At 34.1% G+C, this 14,471-nt stretch overlaps 3 protein-coding genes across 11 annotated transcripts; all 3 read left to right on the top strand.

The window, feature by feature from the left end:
• The first annotated feature begins 214 nt into the window (after positions 1 to 214).
• Positions 215 to 9,758, top strand: LOC143913062 (uncharacterized). The gene is made up of 4 exons (XM_077432579.1): positions 215 to 440; positions 597 to 923; positions 1,408 to 1,621; positions 8,188 to 9,758. The coding sequence occupies exons 1-4, from the start codon at positions 315 to 317 to the stop codon at positions 9,450 to 9,452; spliced, it is 1,932 nt and encodes a 643-aa protein (XP_077288705.1). The 5' UTR covers positions 215 to 314; the 3' UTR covers positions 9,453 to 9,758.
• Positions 3,663 to 7,638, top strand: LOC143913064 (uncharacterized). Of its 9 annotated transcripts, none has more exons than XM_077432583.1 (4): positions 3,663 to 3,760; positions 3,831 to 4,511; positions 5,079 to 5,621; positions 6,982 to 7,634. In XM_077432583.1, exons 3-4 carry the CDS (start codon positions 5,489 to 5,491, stop codon positions 7,596 to 7,598), a joined length of 750 nt encoding a protein of 249 aa, XP_077288709.1. In that variant the 5' UTR covers positions 3,663 to 3,760; positions 3,831 to 4,511; positions 5,079 to 5,488; the 3' UTR covers positions 7,599 to 7,634. The 9 variants fall into 9 exon arrangements, with proteins under 9 accessions (XP_077288709.1, XP_077288708.1, XP_077288710.1 ...); XM_077432584.1 differs by having other exon boundaries at positions 3,687 to 3,760; positions 3,831 to 4,322; XM_077432588.1 differs by having other exon boundaries at positions 3,698 to 3,760; positions 5,079 to 5,419; positions 6,982 to 7,628.
• A 1,381-nt stretch (positions 9,759 to 11,139) lies between the features above and the next one.
• Positions 11,140 to 12,975, top strand: LOC143912883 (uncharacterized). Its single transcript, XM_077432325.1, has 3 exons — positions 11,140 to 11,351; positions 11,533 to 11,847; positions 11,924 to 12,975. Exons 1-3 carry the CDS (start codon positions 11,220 to 11,222, stop codon positions 12,758 to 12,760), a joined length of 1,284 nt encoding a protein of 427 aa, XP_077288451.1. The 5' UTR covers positions 11,140 to 11,219; the 3' UTR covers positions 12,761 to 12,975.
• The last annotated feature ends 1,496 nt before the right edge of the window (positions 12,976 to 14,471 follow it).

The raw sequence follows: 14,471 nt of genomic DNA, 5'->3' as shown, positions 1-14,471 counted from the left end.
ACACTAAAACTGGTCACACCCTAAAATCGGTCAATCAGTTTTCTCGTGACCGATTTTAGGGTGTGACCAGTTTTCTCGTGACCAGTTTTAGTGTGACGGGTAATCACGTGTGACCGATCTAGAGCGACCGGTTGTCCTGTGACTAATTCACATATGACTAGTAGTCCGTTTACCAGTGCTTCCCTACCGCTAAAATGAAATAAATATTTTTTTTACAGTGGCAACTTTACTGCAAAAGTCAACCAAACCAACAAACGTCAATCTGTGCATGATAACCTTATAGAATAATTTTTCATTTATAAGGAAAATTAGGAATGCAACAGAGCAGTACGATATATTGCAGACTTTGTTTATTTCCCACATCAGCTGTATCGTCTGTCTCCATCCATGACAGTACTGAACCATTGGCACAATACATTCTGATGTGCTGTCAACTACAGGTTTTAACTTTATTGTTATCGTTTAATTCAATACCAATAGCATAGAACACAATTTACAGAACATTGACTTTATTAGTGTGTAAACTGAAGTAAAATGTTGTATTATTAACTATTATAACTATCCAATATAAGTTGTATATGGTATTCCTTTTCCAGGTTACGAAAGATGATAGCCTGCCAGATATAATATGTTCTTCTTGTCTATATAAATTGCGATCGTTAATCAACTTTAAAAACGTCTGTATTCAAAACGATAATATAAAAAGACTGAACAAGGCTGAACATTCCATTCTCAAAATGGAAGAAGTTATACTAGATGATTTAAATTGGGAAGATGAGCGTCATGCTTGTTTGTTGTCCTTAATTTGTGATGAGAGTAATAATAGCCGACAATCGAGCACGATAAATGCTGGCAACCTGAAACCACAAACTTCAAAAGTGTTTTCAACAGGCGATGAAGATGATACTGAAGAAAATTCCTTGGTATTTTTTTATATATAAGGAGTAGAGTAACAAAACTGGCAAAACTTCATATTTTTAATTCTAATCTAAAAACAGTTCTTGAAACATAAAGATATATTTCGGTTTCAAAAATTTTGGACAAAAAGAATTGAAATGATTGGTCATTTATATGTGCATACATACTGCTTTTATCCATTATGTAGCTTACAATTACGACAGAGACGATATTTCGTTCAACAATTATGTCCTTATTGCAGAGAGCTAGCAACTGTTTTGTCTTATACTCAATTTCATTTAATTTGACAATACTTTGAATATATGTAGATTTTTAATAGTCAAAAAGCTTTACAATTAATCATTAGCATACACATTCTTATCGATCAAAATATCTTATCTCGCCGATAAGATTGTTGACTGATTTTTCTCCAAACTCACAAACGAATTGAAATAAATTATAAGTGAGAACAAACATGCAATTAAGATGTCATACCATCTCTATTCACAGCCCTGTGACTCTTCGGTGATACAACCATGGGAGGGGATGGATGAAGAATCGATCGAACGGCTCATCCAAGAAGTAGGAGCACGCCCAGCTATTTATGACAGAGCAGACAAGAATTATTTAAACATTGCTCTTAAAAAACAATTATGGAATGAAATTTTTATCGCAGTAATACCAGGATGGAAGAAGTTATCATCCTGTACTAAATTTGAAGCTGGTTTGTATTTTTATTCAATTGTTTTAATGGGTCAAGGTACTTATTGGATAGGCCTCGCCAACATATTTCCTTTAATCCGTTCTTCTCCTCACACACTTTTAAATTTCATCCTCCCACCTTCCTTGCAGCCTTTTTATTATTATTATTACATACCTCCTTTACGTTTCACATGGCTTTCGTGTCAGTGGTCATTTTTATCTCTTATCCGATCGTTTTCATACTTTGCCATATTGCTCATTTTGGTCATCAATATACGTAAATGTATCGTCTGCCATTACGTTGGAGATAAAATATCGTATACAATGCGTAACAAATATCCAGAATCTCGGATACGGTGACTTTTATGACGGTACGTAAGGCTACCATAATCTATCTTCAACCTTTTCGCCTTGATATGCTATTTCAGATTTTAATTGTTTAAACGCCTATAATTCACTCTATATTTTATAAAATTTGCTCTATAGGTTCTCGTTATCTCTAATATTTTAATATTTATAGTTTTAACTCTCATATGTATATATAAATTTCAAATTTGGCGTCTAGCTTAGGGCTGCCATAAGTGTCGGAGCACCGACGGGGACAACCCCCTAAAAAAAAAAAAAAAAACATTTTTATCGATATTCATAGCTGTATTATAAAAAAAATAAACAACATTTCAACACAAGTAATTGGAACTAAACAAAAATTGAATTGGAAGAAAAATTTAAAGATTGATAATAGGTTTTTTTTGTGGAAGCTGTAAGTCTGTACCAAATCTTAAATAAATAAATATAGATAATTGGACGATTCAAATAAATTTAACTAAATGAAACCTTACATTAACATTTTATTTCATGTACAGTAGCCTATTCTTCTATCGCCTTCACTCTTCTTTGATTTCCGTGACTTCATTATCATCGCTCTTCTTTGCCCAATCATATTTTTCCGATGTTTTCGTTTTTTGAAGTAACTCTTTTTCCCCTTTTATATAATTATAGAATTCAATGCATGACATTTTATAATTTAAAGTACATTGAATTATGCTTTTTACTGTGTCAAACGTTACTGTAGAAAGCGAATTGCGCTCATCTGTCCATTGAGTTTTTAATTAATGAGAACATACGTTCAACATATGCATTGTGCAGTGGGATGGCGAACAAGTATTGGCACATTTTCAGTAGATTAGCTTTTCTTTCTGTCTCTTCAGTTTTTTTGAAATAGTATAACCATTTATCATGCACATCTTTCGTTTTCCATTCTTCGGCTTTTTTATTTTCGATAAATGACTTCATATACATTACTTCCTCATAGATTGAATCCGTGAACAATATTCCCATTTCACTTAAATAAGCAATAGTTTTTTCAACATGTTCCCATTCGGGTACTTCATGGAGAAGCATCCATGAAAAAACATCATATTTCGCCAGTGGAACTGACCACTTTGCCAAATAATTAATTCCAACGTTGTAAAAATTCTCTACATCTTTTTCAAATGCTTCTACTTTTGTCGTCGATGTGTCGATGTGTTTTTTCAGTTTATTGTATGCCTGGGTTGCTTGAATACCTAGATATTTACTATGTATTGAAAAACTTACATCAAAATATCAGTCCTCTTCGATCAGAAACAAACAGAACAAACTGATATTATCAGCAGACAGTAAACGAACTGCGCGCGCTTCGTACTTGTCAGTGTCATTGTCGGTGCTGCCAGCTGGCAAAATTGGGCAGTGGGCATCCGCCGCTCTCTTTGTCGGTGTTGCCAATATGCGCGCGCGTATCCATATTAGATATTATGTGGGTACAATTTTTGACGTGTAAACGTCTTTCCTTTTTGGACCACAGTATAGAGAGCGCATCCTGAGATTTCTTGGTTCAAAAGGTCTTGTTCGATAGATATTAAAAAATAATTGAATAATTTTTTTAAATGTCTAAATTTTGAAATTGACGGGGACAAATGACTCTCGGACTGGGACACCGGGACACAGACCTCGAAACTGGGACATGTCCCTGTCAACGGGGACGTATGGCAGCCCTAGTCTAGCTTTATGTAATGTAATACACGATATATATTGATTTTTGGCCAAATATGTCAAATCTGACATTTCACTGTATATCTCCTCAGTCGGTTTTATCTGCGAGATAAGTATTCAATAAGAAGTTGTATGTTGTATCTAATTGTTAATATGATTTACAATAAGCTTACATACATTTAGTTTTTTAATTCTTTTAGTGTACGGCCTGAGTGCACGCTCGACTTAATTGTCGGGCGGGGCGGAGCGTGCAACGTTCGTGTTAAGGTCTGTTCATACTTAACAGCACTGCACGGCTTCAGCACTGCACGACTCCGTTTCAAATATGTCATTTTATTACATTTCTATTAATATCTCCGTACACGTCGCGGTCACGTCACGTTTACAGCACTTTGGCCGAGTGCAAGGCAAAATCGGCTTACTTATACATTACAGGCCATGACGATACGGCGCAATATTGCTTACGTCGTATTGTCGAGTACTTACAATATGAATGCATACACTTGCATTCGTAGCTACGCGTCAGAATACAAGTCAGCAAAAATGTTTCGGCGTTTATCGAACGAAAAATGATGTATAATCGCGTTGTTGTTGGAAGAAGAAGCTCAAGAAGGCAATAAAAAAGCACGGAGGGGTTTTGATGTGCATCCCATGTTAAAAAATAGAAAAACCGAAGGAGAGTTTTGGACACTGTATAAGGAGCTTGTGGATGATGGACAAATTTTTTTTAAATATTTCCGTATGAACCGATACCAATTTGAAACAATACTGGATAAAATAAAAACACAAATCACCAAAAAATCTACAAAATTTAAAGAAGCATTGTCAAAAAGTCATTGTCAGCGCCAAAACCATGTCGAAAGATTGAACAGCTGTCAACTGTCACTATCGATAATTGAGTCGTCTAGTTCCAAAACCCGGTATCTGCATATTTGGTCAAAACTGAGATAAAAATGTATTCCGATTCTAGGAATATTTTCACACAATACTGTATACTTGAATTCATTCTAAAACTAAGTTAAATGACTAAAAAAAAATATTTAAAATCTTGTTTTGTTCCAAAGAACGGCAAAAATTCTCTGTTTATTCGAATTAACGGCAAAACTGCCGACAGCCAATCAGAACACTGCATATGGCAAGATGGTGGCCATTTCGGCCGGTCACCTGGGTGCAACTGTCATTCCGCATTTCCTTCGTAATTGCTGTTATTTACGGAATCGCCGTGAAAGGACAACTCGGAAACAAACACCGGCAAAATCGTTTTCAAGTCTTAATATTTCATTTAATCTCAAAAATTTTCCAAAAAACTGAATTGCAAAATAGCTTTAAATCGTATATCTTCCATTAAAATAAAACTTTGTAAATGAAATCCACTAAATAACGTTGTGGCAGAAAAACTGCGTTTACCAACAAATGAGTGAAATGCTTTTACCGGGTTTTGGAACTAGACGACTCAATTGGTCCAAAACAGCAAAGCGGCAGACTCATGGCACGTAATTCGCGTGTATATGTCCACGATGGCCAAAAAGACGGATACGATACGATGACGGATGTTGCTGTAAGGTATGAACAGGAAATGTCGGGTACTGCTGTAAGCCTGCCGTGGCGTAAACGTGACGGTTGATATGAACATACCCATACAAAATGTACCAAAGAATACTTTTCGTACGGCCGGATACCTGCTGAAGTCGGTTCGTGCCGACTAGGTATGAACAGACCTTTAAACAGATGCAAACACTCGTGAGTGTCCTGAGTGGCAGCCGAGCGTCGCGGCGAGTGCTTGTTTGCGGTAAGCGGAACGTTGCGTGCAAGTTAAAACCATTTTGTGTTTCGCAGCGGTGACGAAAGCGTGCGCGCCATGTCTTTCGAAGATATTATTCTAGAAATCCAAATTAAACCAGAATTGTGGTCAACAACTCATGCCCTATGTAAAAATAGGATAATTAAACAGAAAATGTGGAAGGAATTATCATTTAAACTAGGAATTGAAGGTAAATAATTATTTTATATATAATTCTATTTATTGATTGTACGTTACTTATAATACTTTAAATTCTATTATCCCAAAAATAGTCAGGATATTGTTGGCGTATGTTTCTCGCAATCAGTGATGAACTGTTGTTTCTCCTACCTGAGGAGTTATTAGACGCTATTTCGATCTGAATGTTTGCAAGATTATTGTCAATAGCAATAGATCCTTCATGGTCACGTACGATATTATGCAATAAACACGTAGTTTTTATGATGAGGCAAGCATTTTCTGTGTTAGTTTCAATCGCTTTATTTAAAATACGCCACTTCGCATATAAAATGCCAAAAGTACATTCAATAGACTTCTGTGCACGTGACAGGCGTTTGTTATAATATTCACTTTTTATATCCAAATTTCTGGAAGAAAATGGTCGCATTATATATTCTTTTAAAGGATACGCTTCATCAGCTATTAAAACAAATGGCACACGTATAGCTGTCCCTGGTATCACATCGGGTGGAGGAGGATGCGGTGCATCCGCTCTAAAATTGCCAGACGAATTGAACGACAGAATTAACGGACGGCTGCTTTAAATGCAATTCCCATCTTCTCGAATGATAGATTGCACATCAGATGACGGGTAACCTTTCGATGTGCACAGATGCAATTATTAAAATGGTAATTATTAAAATTGAGTTGGATCTTTCAGGCGAGTTTATAAGGCAAGATTCGATAAGTTCCGAATCTTGCCTTATTAAACTCGCCTGAAAGATCCAACTCAATTTTAATAATTGCATTTGTGCACATCGAAAGGTTACTCGTCATCTGATGTGCAATCTATCATTCGAGAAAACGAGAATTACGTTTAAAGCTGCCGTTCTGTTAATCTGGCGATTTTAGAGCGGATGCACCAAACCCGGTGGAGGAATATCTACTTGACCATTCTCCATTAACATATTTAAAGTTGAATAGTGATAGGTGCCTCCATCGGTTTGTTTACCTTTTCCTCCCACTTCTATGGCTATAAATTTTTTATTTGCATCTGGAACACCTTAATAATTTTTATAGTTAAAATATGAAGAACCAGACTTAGCTGGACATTTCACCCTGCAGTGCTTGCCGTCAATAGAACCAATGCACATTGGGAACGGCAAGAGTCTGTAATAATCACTTGCTATCTTCCTTAAGTCGTTATGGGTTGGATGTGGCATATGTACATCAACCAGTTCCATCCATATAGCTGAACAAGTTAAATATACAATGTTTGCTATTGTTGTTTTTCCCATTCGAAAACTAAACGCCGGTGATCGAAAAGAGGTTCCTATAGCGAGGTACCTGTAATCAAATGAAAGTAATTATTATTATTATATTTTTTACAGAAGATGCATTAAAAAAACGCTGGAAACACTTGAAAGACCAGTATAGAAAGGAGATAAAGAAGCAACCAGTTCTCAGATCAGGAACAGAATCGGAAATGAAATCGGAGTCGACGTGGCAATATTTCAACTTAATGTCATTCATGAAAAACGAAGTAACCCCTGCTTCATATACAGGCAATTTAACCGTAAATGAAACAGAGAGTAGTCATGAAACTGAAAAACGTGATACTGATATCATTGAGTCTGTGTCATCCCCGGGATCTTATAATGTACAGTCACCTGCTGGCTCTTCTGGTTCTCAACCATCATCAAATTTTAAAATCAGAAAACGTTCTATCAAAGATGCCATGTTAGAGATAGAAAAAAAAAAATTATTGTTAATGGAAACACGTTTTAAAGACAGCCAACAAGATGACAAACTAAAAAATGACGAGGATTTTCTATTTCTTAGAAGCATACTACCAACTATGAAGAAATTAAACGAACTTCAAAAATTACGTTTTCGTGGGAAAATTAATGAATGGCTACTAGAAGCATGTACTGAAAATGAACGTGCTCTTTATCAAAATCAATTATATTATTCCCTTCCTAATAATAATACCAATGCCCAACACTAGTGACTTGTATATTGATTAAATACATCTGTTATATCGAAATAAATATGAGTTTTATTTATAACTTACCTTATAGTCACTATCAATTTTTCTGCAGGGGTTATAGAATCCGATGGATGAAAATTTCAGTTTTAATCGTGGTTCAATTTTTTTTAGTATATAGTCAAAAGTTGTCACCGTCATCCTAGTGTACTCATAGAATTTATCTTTTTTAATCTCAAAGTTTCATACAACGTAGAAAACTCCCCACACAGCCTTCTTTGTTTAATTATCTCACTTGGACCTTGTCTGGAGTTATAAAAATATTTTAACCACACATTTTCTTCTAAATACATATCAATAATGTCGTACGACCCCGACGCCATGATGAAAAAAGTGACCCGCTCACACGAATGCTAACATTCTCTTGGGTACCAATTCCTTGTCCACCTTTCGTCCATTCTTCTAGCCACGTGACCCACCTATTGTCATCTCAATCTCTTCACTCTCTCCTCTATGTCAACTTATCTTGTTATAATTCTCATCCACGTATTCGGTTTCATCAGGTATATCTAAAATGTAAAACTATATACATATGTTTTGAAAATTTCAGGTCGAGAAATACAAAAAAAATGGGCGAACTTGAGATCATGTTTTTGTAGAGAGATACGGTCGCAAAAAACAAAAACAAAAAAGAGAAAATACGTGTATTACAAGCAATTACAATTTTTGATTCCAAGTATTACGTCCAAAAAATATAAAGAATTTGACACAAGTATACAAGATAAAGTGAAAATATCCGAGGCTGACCAAAATCGAAAATGGGTAGACAGGAAGATAAGCTATGTAAATGCTCTGGCCAACATCTCACAGTTATTAAATGCAAACGATATAAAAGAAATAAGGAAAAACTCCGAGGCTAATAGAAATATTGATCTAGAAATGGAAAAAAAAAATAATGAAGGAATTATGCCCAACGACTTAGAGTCACCATATGAAAATGATGGGGGAGAAAAAATGAAAAACTCTGGGGTTAAACGAAATACAGAACAGGAAAACGAAAATGTAAATAATGAAGAAGCCCGTTCTAACATGTCGCAGTCACTAAACGCAAATGATATAGGAGAAAATACGAGAAATTCTGAGACTGACCAAAATCTCCAACAGGGAAATAAAAAATTAAATTATGTAGAAGTTCCTTCCAATATTTCCCAATCAATAAACACAAATGACAGAAAAGAAAAAAATAAAAACTCTGAGGATAATCGAAATATAAAAGAGGTAAAGTCAAATGATGGAGCTCTGCCCAATACCTCACAAACACTGAACACAAATTTTATAAGAGAAAAAACGAAAAACTCTGGGGTTGACCAAAATCTAAAACAGGAAAATGAAAAAGCAATTTATAAACCATCTATGCTTAACGTCTCTAAGTCACTTATCCCAAATGACATAAGAGAAAAAATGGAAAACTCTGAGGCTTGCCAAAATCCTAGACAAGGAAACAAGAAAGTAAATTATGGTATTAGAGAGCTATCGGCGACCAACCGAAATCGAAAACGGGCAATCGAAAGAATAAATGATGAAGAAACGTCGCCCAACATTCTACATTCACAAAATTTAAATGATGAAGATATGCTCTTCGCCATATCCCTAGTCCCGTCGCTCAAACGACTCGATTATATCACAAAATTGGACGCCAAGATTGAAATTTTGAGACTATTGAAAAACTATCCTCCTCCTTCGGAACCACAATCACGAACCCAACAACAACCGCACGCTTCAATGTTCACATCTACTCCGACTTATTCACTTTCACCAAATTCTAATGACTCAGTGCAATCAGGCGATTCAAATTCTTCATACGATTTGCATTAATTCGCATATCGTTCGTTCCCGATCGGTGCGAATGAAATATTCAAGAACATATCATTTTTAGTTTTATATTTTTCCACTTTGTTTAAACCTGTATTAAAAATGATTTATTTCATTTTCTAAAAATATAGGTTATTATCAATATAATAATTCGTTTATATGTAGTTCTTGCTTAATTGTATGTACATATGTATTTTATATTTGAAGAAAATTAGGACTTATTATATTTACTTTGTATTTTTATTCACAAAACAGATTTAAAATATATCAGCGTTGTAAAACCTGCGCTAAAATTAATTTTTAAACCTTATGTAAGAATTTATTTATTTATACAGGTGTACACCCATTTATTTTATTTTACACGACATCTATGTATGTTCAAAAATAATATACAAGTATTATTATTCAGGTATTATTCATGTATTGGCCCTGAATAATATTATACAATATTATTCAGGGCCAATACTTGTAATACAAAGCCAATACAAACATTGATTAACAATCATAGAGACATATGTGGACAAATTTGCAACATTTTATAAATCGGCAAATTTCGAGATGCTGTAAACTCGAACTTTGCGAGAAATAGGACAATTACTTAATAAAAAATAAACATTTTCGGATTCAAGTAATATATTTTTAGAAGAAACAAAAATAATTAGAACAGTTGTAAAAGAGCGTAGCATATATATGTATACATTCAGGAAACCCATTGAAGGCGCTCGCATAATAATAAATCTCATAAATCATTGGTTTCTCTAATGTATAATTAATTTATTTTGTAATATATCATTTTTTATTTTCGGCCATGATAGTTGGGAAGAAAATGGCTTCCATAGGTGTTTGATCTCATATGGGACATTAAAAATAATTTTATTATATGAATTAGTGAGTTTGCATAATGCCTCTGTCAAACTGTGATGCTCTATATGTATTATACATACATATGTACATATATGGAGAATATTGGCAGGTGGAAGATTAGCATCATTATCTCCCGAACTATATCAAAAACAAATCGATTTTCAGCATAGAGGAATGATAGTTTAATAACGTGTTCGTTTTTTTGGGTAATTGAGCTGTGTATGTACATAATGCGTCTAGGTCACTGCATCGAATGTTACTAGAACGAACGTCGAAAGATCGAAAAGATGGACGGAGTCAACGAATCCCCCCAGGCGAGCGACCAGAGAGATGTAATAAGTAGTCACTGGAGCCTGAGGGGGGCGTGTATTGTTCAAAGGTTGTAAATGCATTGTTAATGGTTTGCCGAACAATGGATAGCACTGTGACTATCCTACCTCTAGTAATAAGAATAGAGGGGCCCTTACGAATAAATAATTGTTGTCAATTTTACGCGGTACGTCTCTATAAATACGCTACATCGCATGGAATACAATCGGATCAATTTACTTATAAAAATGTATCCCATGTTGTTTATTGTGTGTTTTTGAATGTATTGTGCAACTTTTACCGATGCTTGCCCATCTTGCGAGTAATATAAACAAACAGAGAAGTTTTTATCGGACATACGTCGAGTACCAAGCATCAAATACGACTGATGCTAAAATTATTTAGATCTGTCCGTGGACAGAATGTCACTTGACAACAATATAACACCTAAAGCTACTTCTATTAATATTACATTTCTCTGTACTATTCGGTAAAAACTTAGCTTTAGACCAAATCTCACGAAGAGAAAAACTGAAGCAGTTGTCAATTTTACACTTGACAGTTTCCAGTCAACAGTCGTCACTTATCCTTTTGGCAATGGACTTAAAAGAGTTTCCAATGCAGTGCAGATTATGCTTGTGTTTTGCTCCAGCAGACTCTTTCGTCTCCATCCATGTAAATCCTCATCCACATTTGGCGAAACGCATTTGGACCTACTGTCAGATACAGGTCGTTTACCTTTTACATTTTACCCCACGTATGTAATGTATGGTAATGGTTTTATGATTTTTAATAAGACTCAAAACTATAATTTCGAAATTCCAATTGACGTTTACGTCTATATGTACGGCTGTTTGAGTACTTATTGCATATATCTTAATTCATTCTAATCTAAACCTCTAATTTGCAGGTCAAGAAAGATGACGGATTGCCGGATACGATATGTCTTTCGTGTAACAACAATCTGGAATTGCTCATCAGCTTTCGAAAAGTTTGTCTTCGAAGTGATGGAATGTCGAAGATGAGGCTTAACAGTTGTTTAAATATCAAACCGGAAGAAGTTTTACTGGAAGATTTAATATGGGAAAATGAAATTGATGTTCATTCGCCACCAAACGCTTACAATGCCTCTATTAATGGCGAGATGAATAAATGTGAATTGAGTACCTCAGCATTAATTGATTCTAAGCTAAAAATCCATTCAATTGGAAATATAAATTCACTGGTAAACTGACTTCTAACAGTTCCATGAAGATACTTCAACCATTGAAATTTTATAAGATTTGTTTTTTTTTTTTCAGAAATGCAGTGAAAAGATTACGTCGAGTGACCTGAAAGCAACACAGCTTAATCTTTTCAAATGTGATATTTGTTTAAAATCGTTTAATCAAACAGTTGACCTCTGGACACATAAAAAAACGCATACTGGGGATATGCTATATACATGTGATATCTGTATGAAAACTTTCGCCCAAAGAATGTATCTCATTAATCACATTAAAACTCATACTAGATTAAAACTATACAAATGTGACATTTGCTTAAAATCATTCACTAGAAAAACTTATCTCATTGTACACATCAATACTCATACTGGATTGAAACCATACAAGTGTGACATTTGTTTGAAATCGTTTGTTCAAAAAGTTTTTCTCACTAGACACATTAAAATTCATTCTGGGGTAAAATCACACCAATGTAATATTTGCTTAAAATATTTTAGTCAAAAAGCTGGCCTTAAGACACATAAAAGAATTCATTCTGGGGAAAAGATGTTCAAATGTAATTTTTGTTATAAAGTATTTTCTCATAAATATATGCTTGTCAGGCATGAAAGATACCATACTGGTGATATGCCATACCAATGTAACATTTGTTTGAAATCATTTGCTCAAAAAACTCATCTTACAAGCCACGAAAAACGCCATACTGGAGAAAAACCACACAAATGTGATATTTGTTTCAAATCATATTTTGACAAAGCTGACCTTACAACACATATGAGATCTCATACCGGGGAAAAACCATATGAATGTAGCATTTGTTTAAAATCATTCGCTCGAAAAGTTTATGTCGTCAAACACCGTAAAACTCATACTGGGGAAAATCATACCAAAAAAAAATCAACCAAAACGTGACTATTACGATGTTTAGGGTATTTTCATTTGAAAATTGTATTTTCGTGAATAGTAGATAAATTTTATTAAGAGATAAAAACTCTTTCATTCCTCTTACATTTTCAACATTGTGCAGTTATTTCCTTGGAGTTAATGTTAAGTTATGTCTATTAAAAACAACAGTGTTTAAAAAACTAATAAAAAGTTTGTAAAAAACATTGTTTATCATTGAGTTCGAGATCATTTGTATCGATTTCGTTAAGATACATTTCTATGTATTACAAATCGATTAAGTACATTGCTTCGAATAAGCCATCATATTAGCATGCAACACCATATCTTCATATTTAGATTCAATTTCTTTCAAAGAAGCCTGTGTGCAGATCATTTTGTTTACAATATTAAAAATCTTTTGAATTACATCCTCAATTTGATGATTAGATGCCTTTGCAAATAAATTTTCTTCATGCCTTTAAGTCACTAAAATAACAAATCATTTTTTTATCTGATGCATATTCTTAAATAAAATATTTAAAAAATTTATATATTTTTTTGACAATTATACGAAAAAAATACAATTCAAATGGGTCATTTGAAATTGTCAGTTGAGTCACTTGGTAATCTGCGGACCGAAACTATACCTGGTATCCCGTTATTTCCCCGAATTACAGTTCGGGTGTTACAAGTTATAACTTGCAACAGCAATTCACAAATATACAACCAGACAGCCTAAATGCATTTTAACCTTTCCTTACCGGTGATAGAAACATAGTCGACATTTACTCTAATTGTATGAATATCTCTTTAAATATACTAAATACAGAGTTCATATTTTGGGTATTCCTCAGCAATACATTAATGTATTAGATAGAATTATTATAATATACACGTATTTATCTGACGCAACAGAAAAAAATATTTTATCGAAGAATCGGGCATAATGCGCAAATGCAGTGTGTGTTATTACGTTTTTTCATTCAGTCGTGTCCCGTTCTCGGTGCGCGCGTGTTGTTTTTTTCGTTTCGGAGCTTTTTGTACCGTGTGGACCAGCACTTTATTTGTGTTTCTTGATTATTATATTGTAAATACGGTAATAATTATTTAATGTTATTTTTTTTTTAATTTGCTATGCTACGTTGTATATTATATTTATATTTTCAAAGACAATTTTAATATTTGAAAAAAATAGCTGAAAGAAATTTGATGAATGAAGAGGAATATGATAGCGATCTCGATTTTGAAATAAATGATAATTTTACTGATACGGAAGATTTTATTGAAGATATGGAAGATACAGATTCGGAATTAGAGGCCAGTGAAAATGAAGACGAAGAAGTGTATACATCGAATCATGGATTTCAATGGAATTCATTACCACCATCATCCTCAAGACGTAGAGAGTGCAATATTGTTACCGAAAATTCAGGACTTATAAATGGTAGCACTACTGTAAATACTATTAGAGAAATGTTCTCTTTGTTTATAAATTCAAATATGGTGAGAGAAATATGTGAACAAACGAATCGTCAGCTACATCGTACATCCACGAAAATTATCGAGCCGATATTGGCAGAAGAATTGCTTGCATTCATTGGAATAATGCTTGCGTCTGGCAGAAATAGGACCCGAAAATTAAGCTTAAATGAATTGTGGACTAATGACAGCGCTTTTTGCCAACCATTTTTTACGGCATCTATGTCTCGGGATAGGTTCATCACAATATTCAGTCAAA

The sequence above is a fragment of the Arctopsyche grandis genome, chromosome 6 (genome assembly GCF_051622035.1).
Source record: "Arctopsyche grandis isolate Sample6627 chromosome 6, ASM5162203v2, whole genome shotgun sequence".
NCBI classification, from domain to species: Eukaryota; Metazoa; Arthropoda; class Insecta; order Trichoptera; family Hydropsychidae; genus Arctopsyche; species Arctopsyche grandis.
The sequence above is the reverse complement of the archived record's forward strand: the minus strand, read 5'-3'. Positions and strand labels throughout refer to the sequence as shown.

What these genes read in the sequence shown, in the direction of transcription:
- LOC143912883 (XM_077432325.1), top strand. Translation starts at nt 11,220, where the DNA reads ATGGACTTAAAAGAGTTTCCAATGCAGTGCAGATTATGCTTGTGTTTT. An exon ending in GGACCTACTGTCAGATACAG is followed by an intron (nt 11,352 to 11,532) that starts GTCGTTTACCTT and finishes TCTAATTTGCAG; the next exon opens with GTCAAGAAAGATGACGGATT. An exon ending in TTGGAAATATAAATTCACTG is followed by an intron (nt 11,848 to 11,923) that starts GTAAACTGACTT and finishes TTTTTTTTTCAG; the next exon opens with AAATGCAGTGAAAAGATTAC.
- LOC143913064 (XM_077432582.1), top strand. Translation starts at nt 5,489, where the DNA reads ATGTCTTTCGAAGATATTATTCTAGAAATCCAAATTAAACCAGAATTG. An exon ending in ATTTAAACTAGGAATTGAAG is followed by an intron (nt 5,622 to 6,981) that starts GTAAATAATTAT and finishes TATTTTTTACAG; the next exon opens with AAGATGCATTAAAAAAACGC.
- LOC143913062 (XM_077432579.1), top strand. Translation starts at nt 315, where the DNA reads ATGCAACAGAGCAGTACGATATATTGCAGACTTTGTTTATTTCCCACA. An exon ending in TGATGTGCTGTCAACTACAG is followed by an intron (nt 441 to 596) that starts GTTTTAACTTTA and finishes TTCCTTTTCCAG; the next exon opens with GTTACGAAAGATGATAGCCT. An exon ending in ATACTGAAGAAAATTCCTTG is followed by an intron (nt 924 to 1,407) that starts GTATTTTTTTAT and finishes CTCTATTCACAG; the next exon opens with CCCTGTGACTCTTCGGTGAT.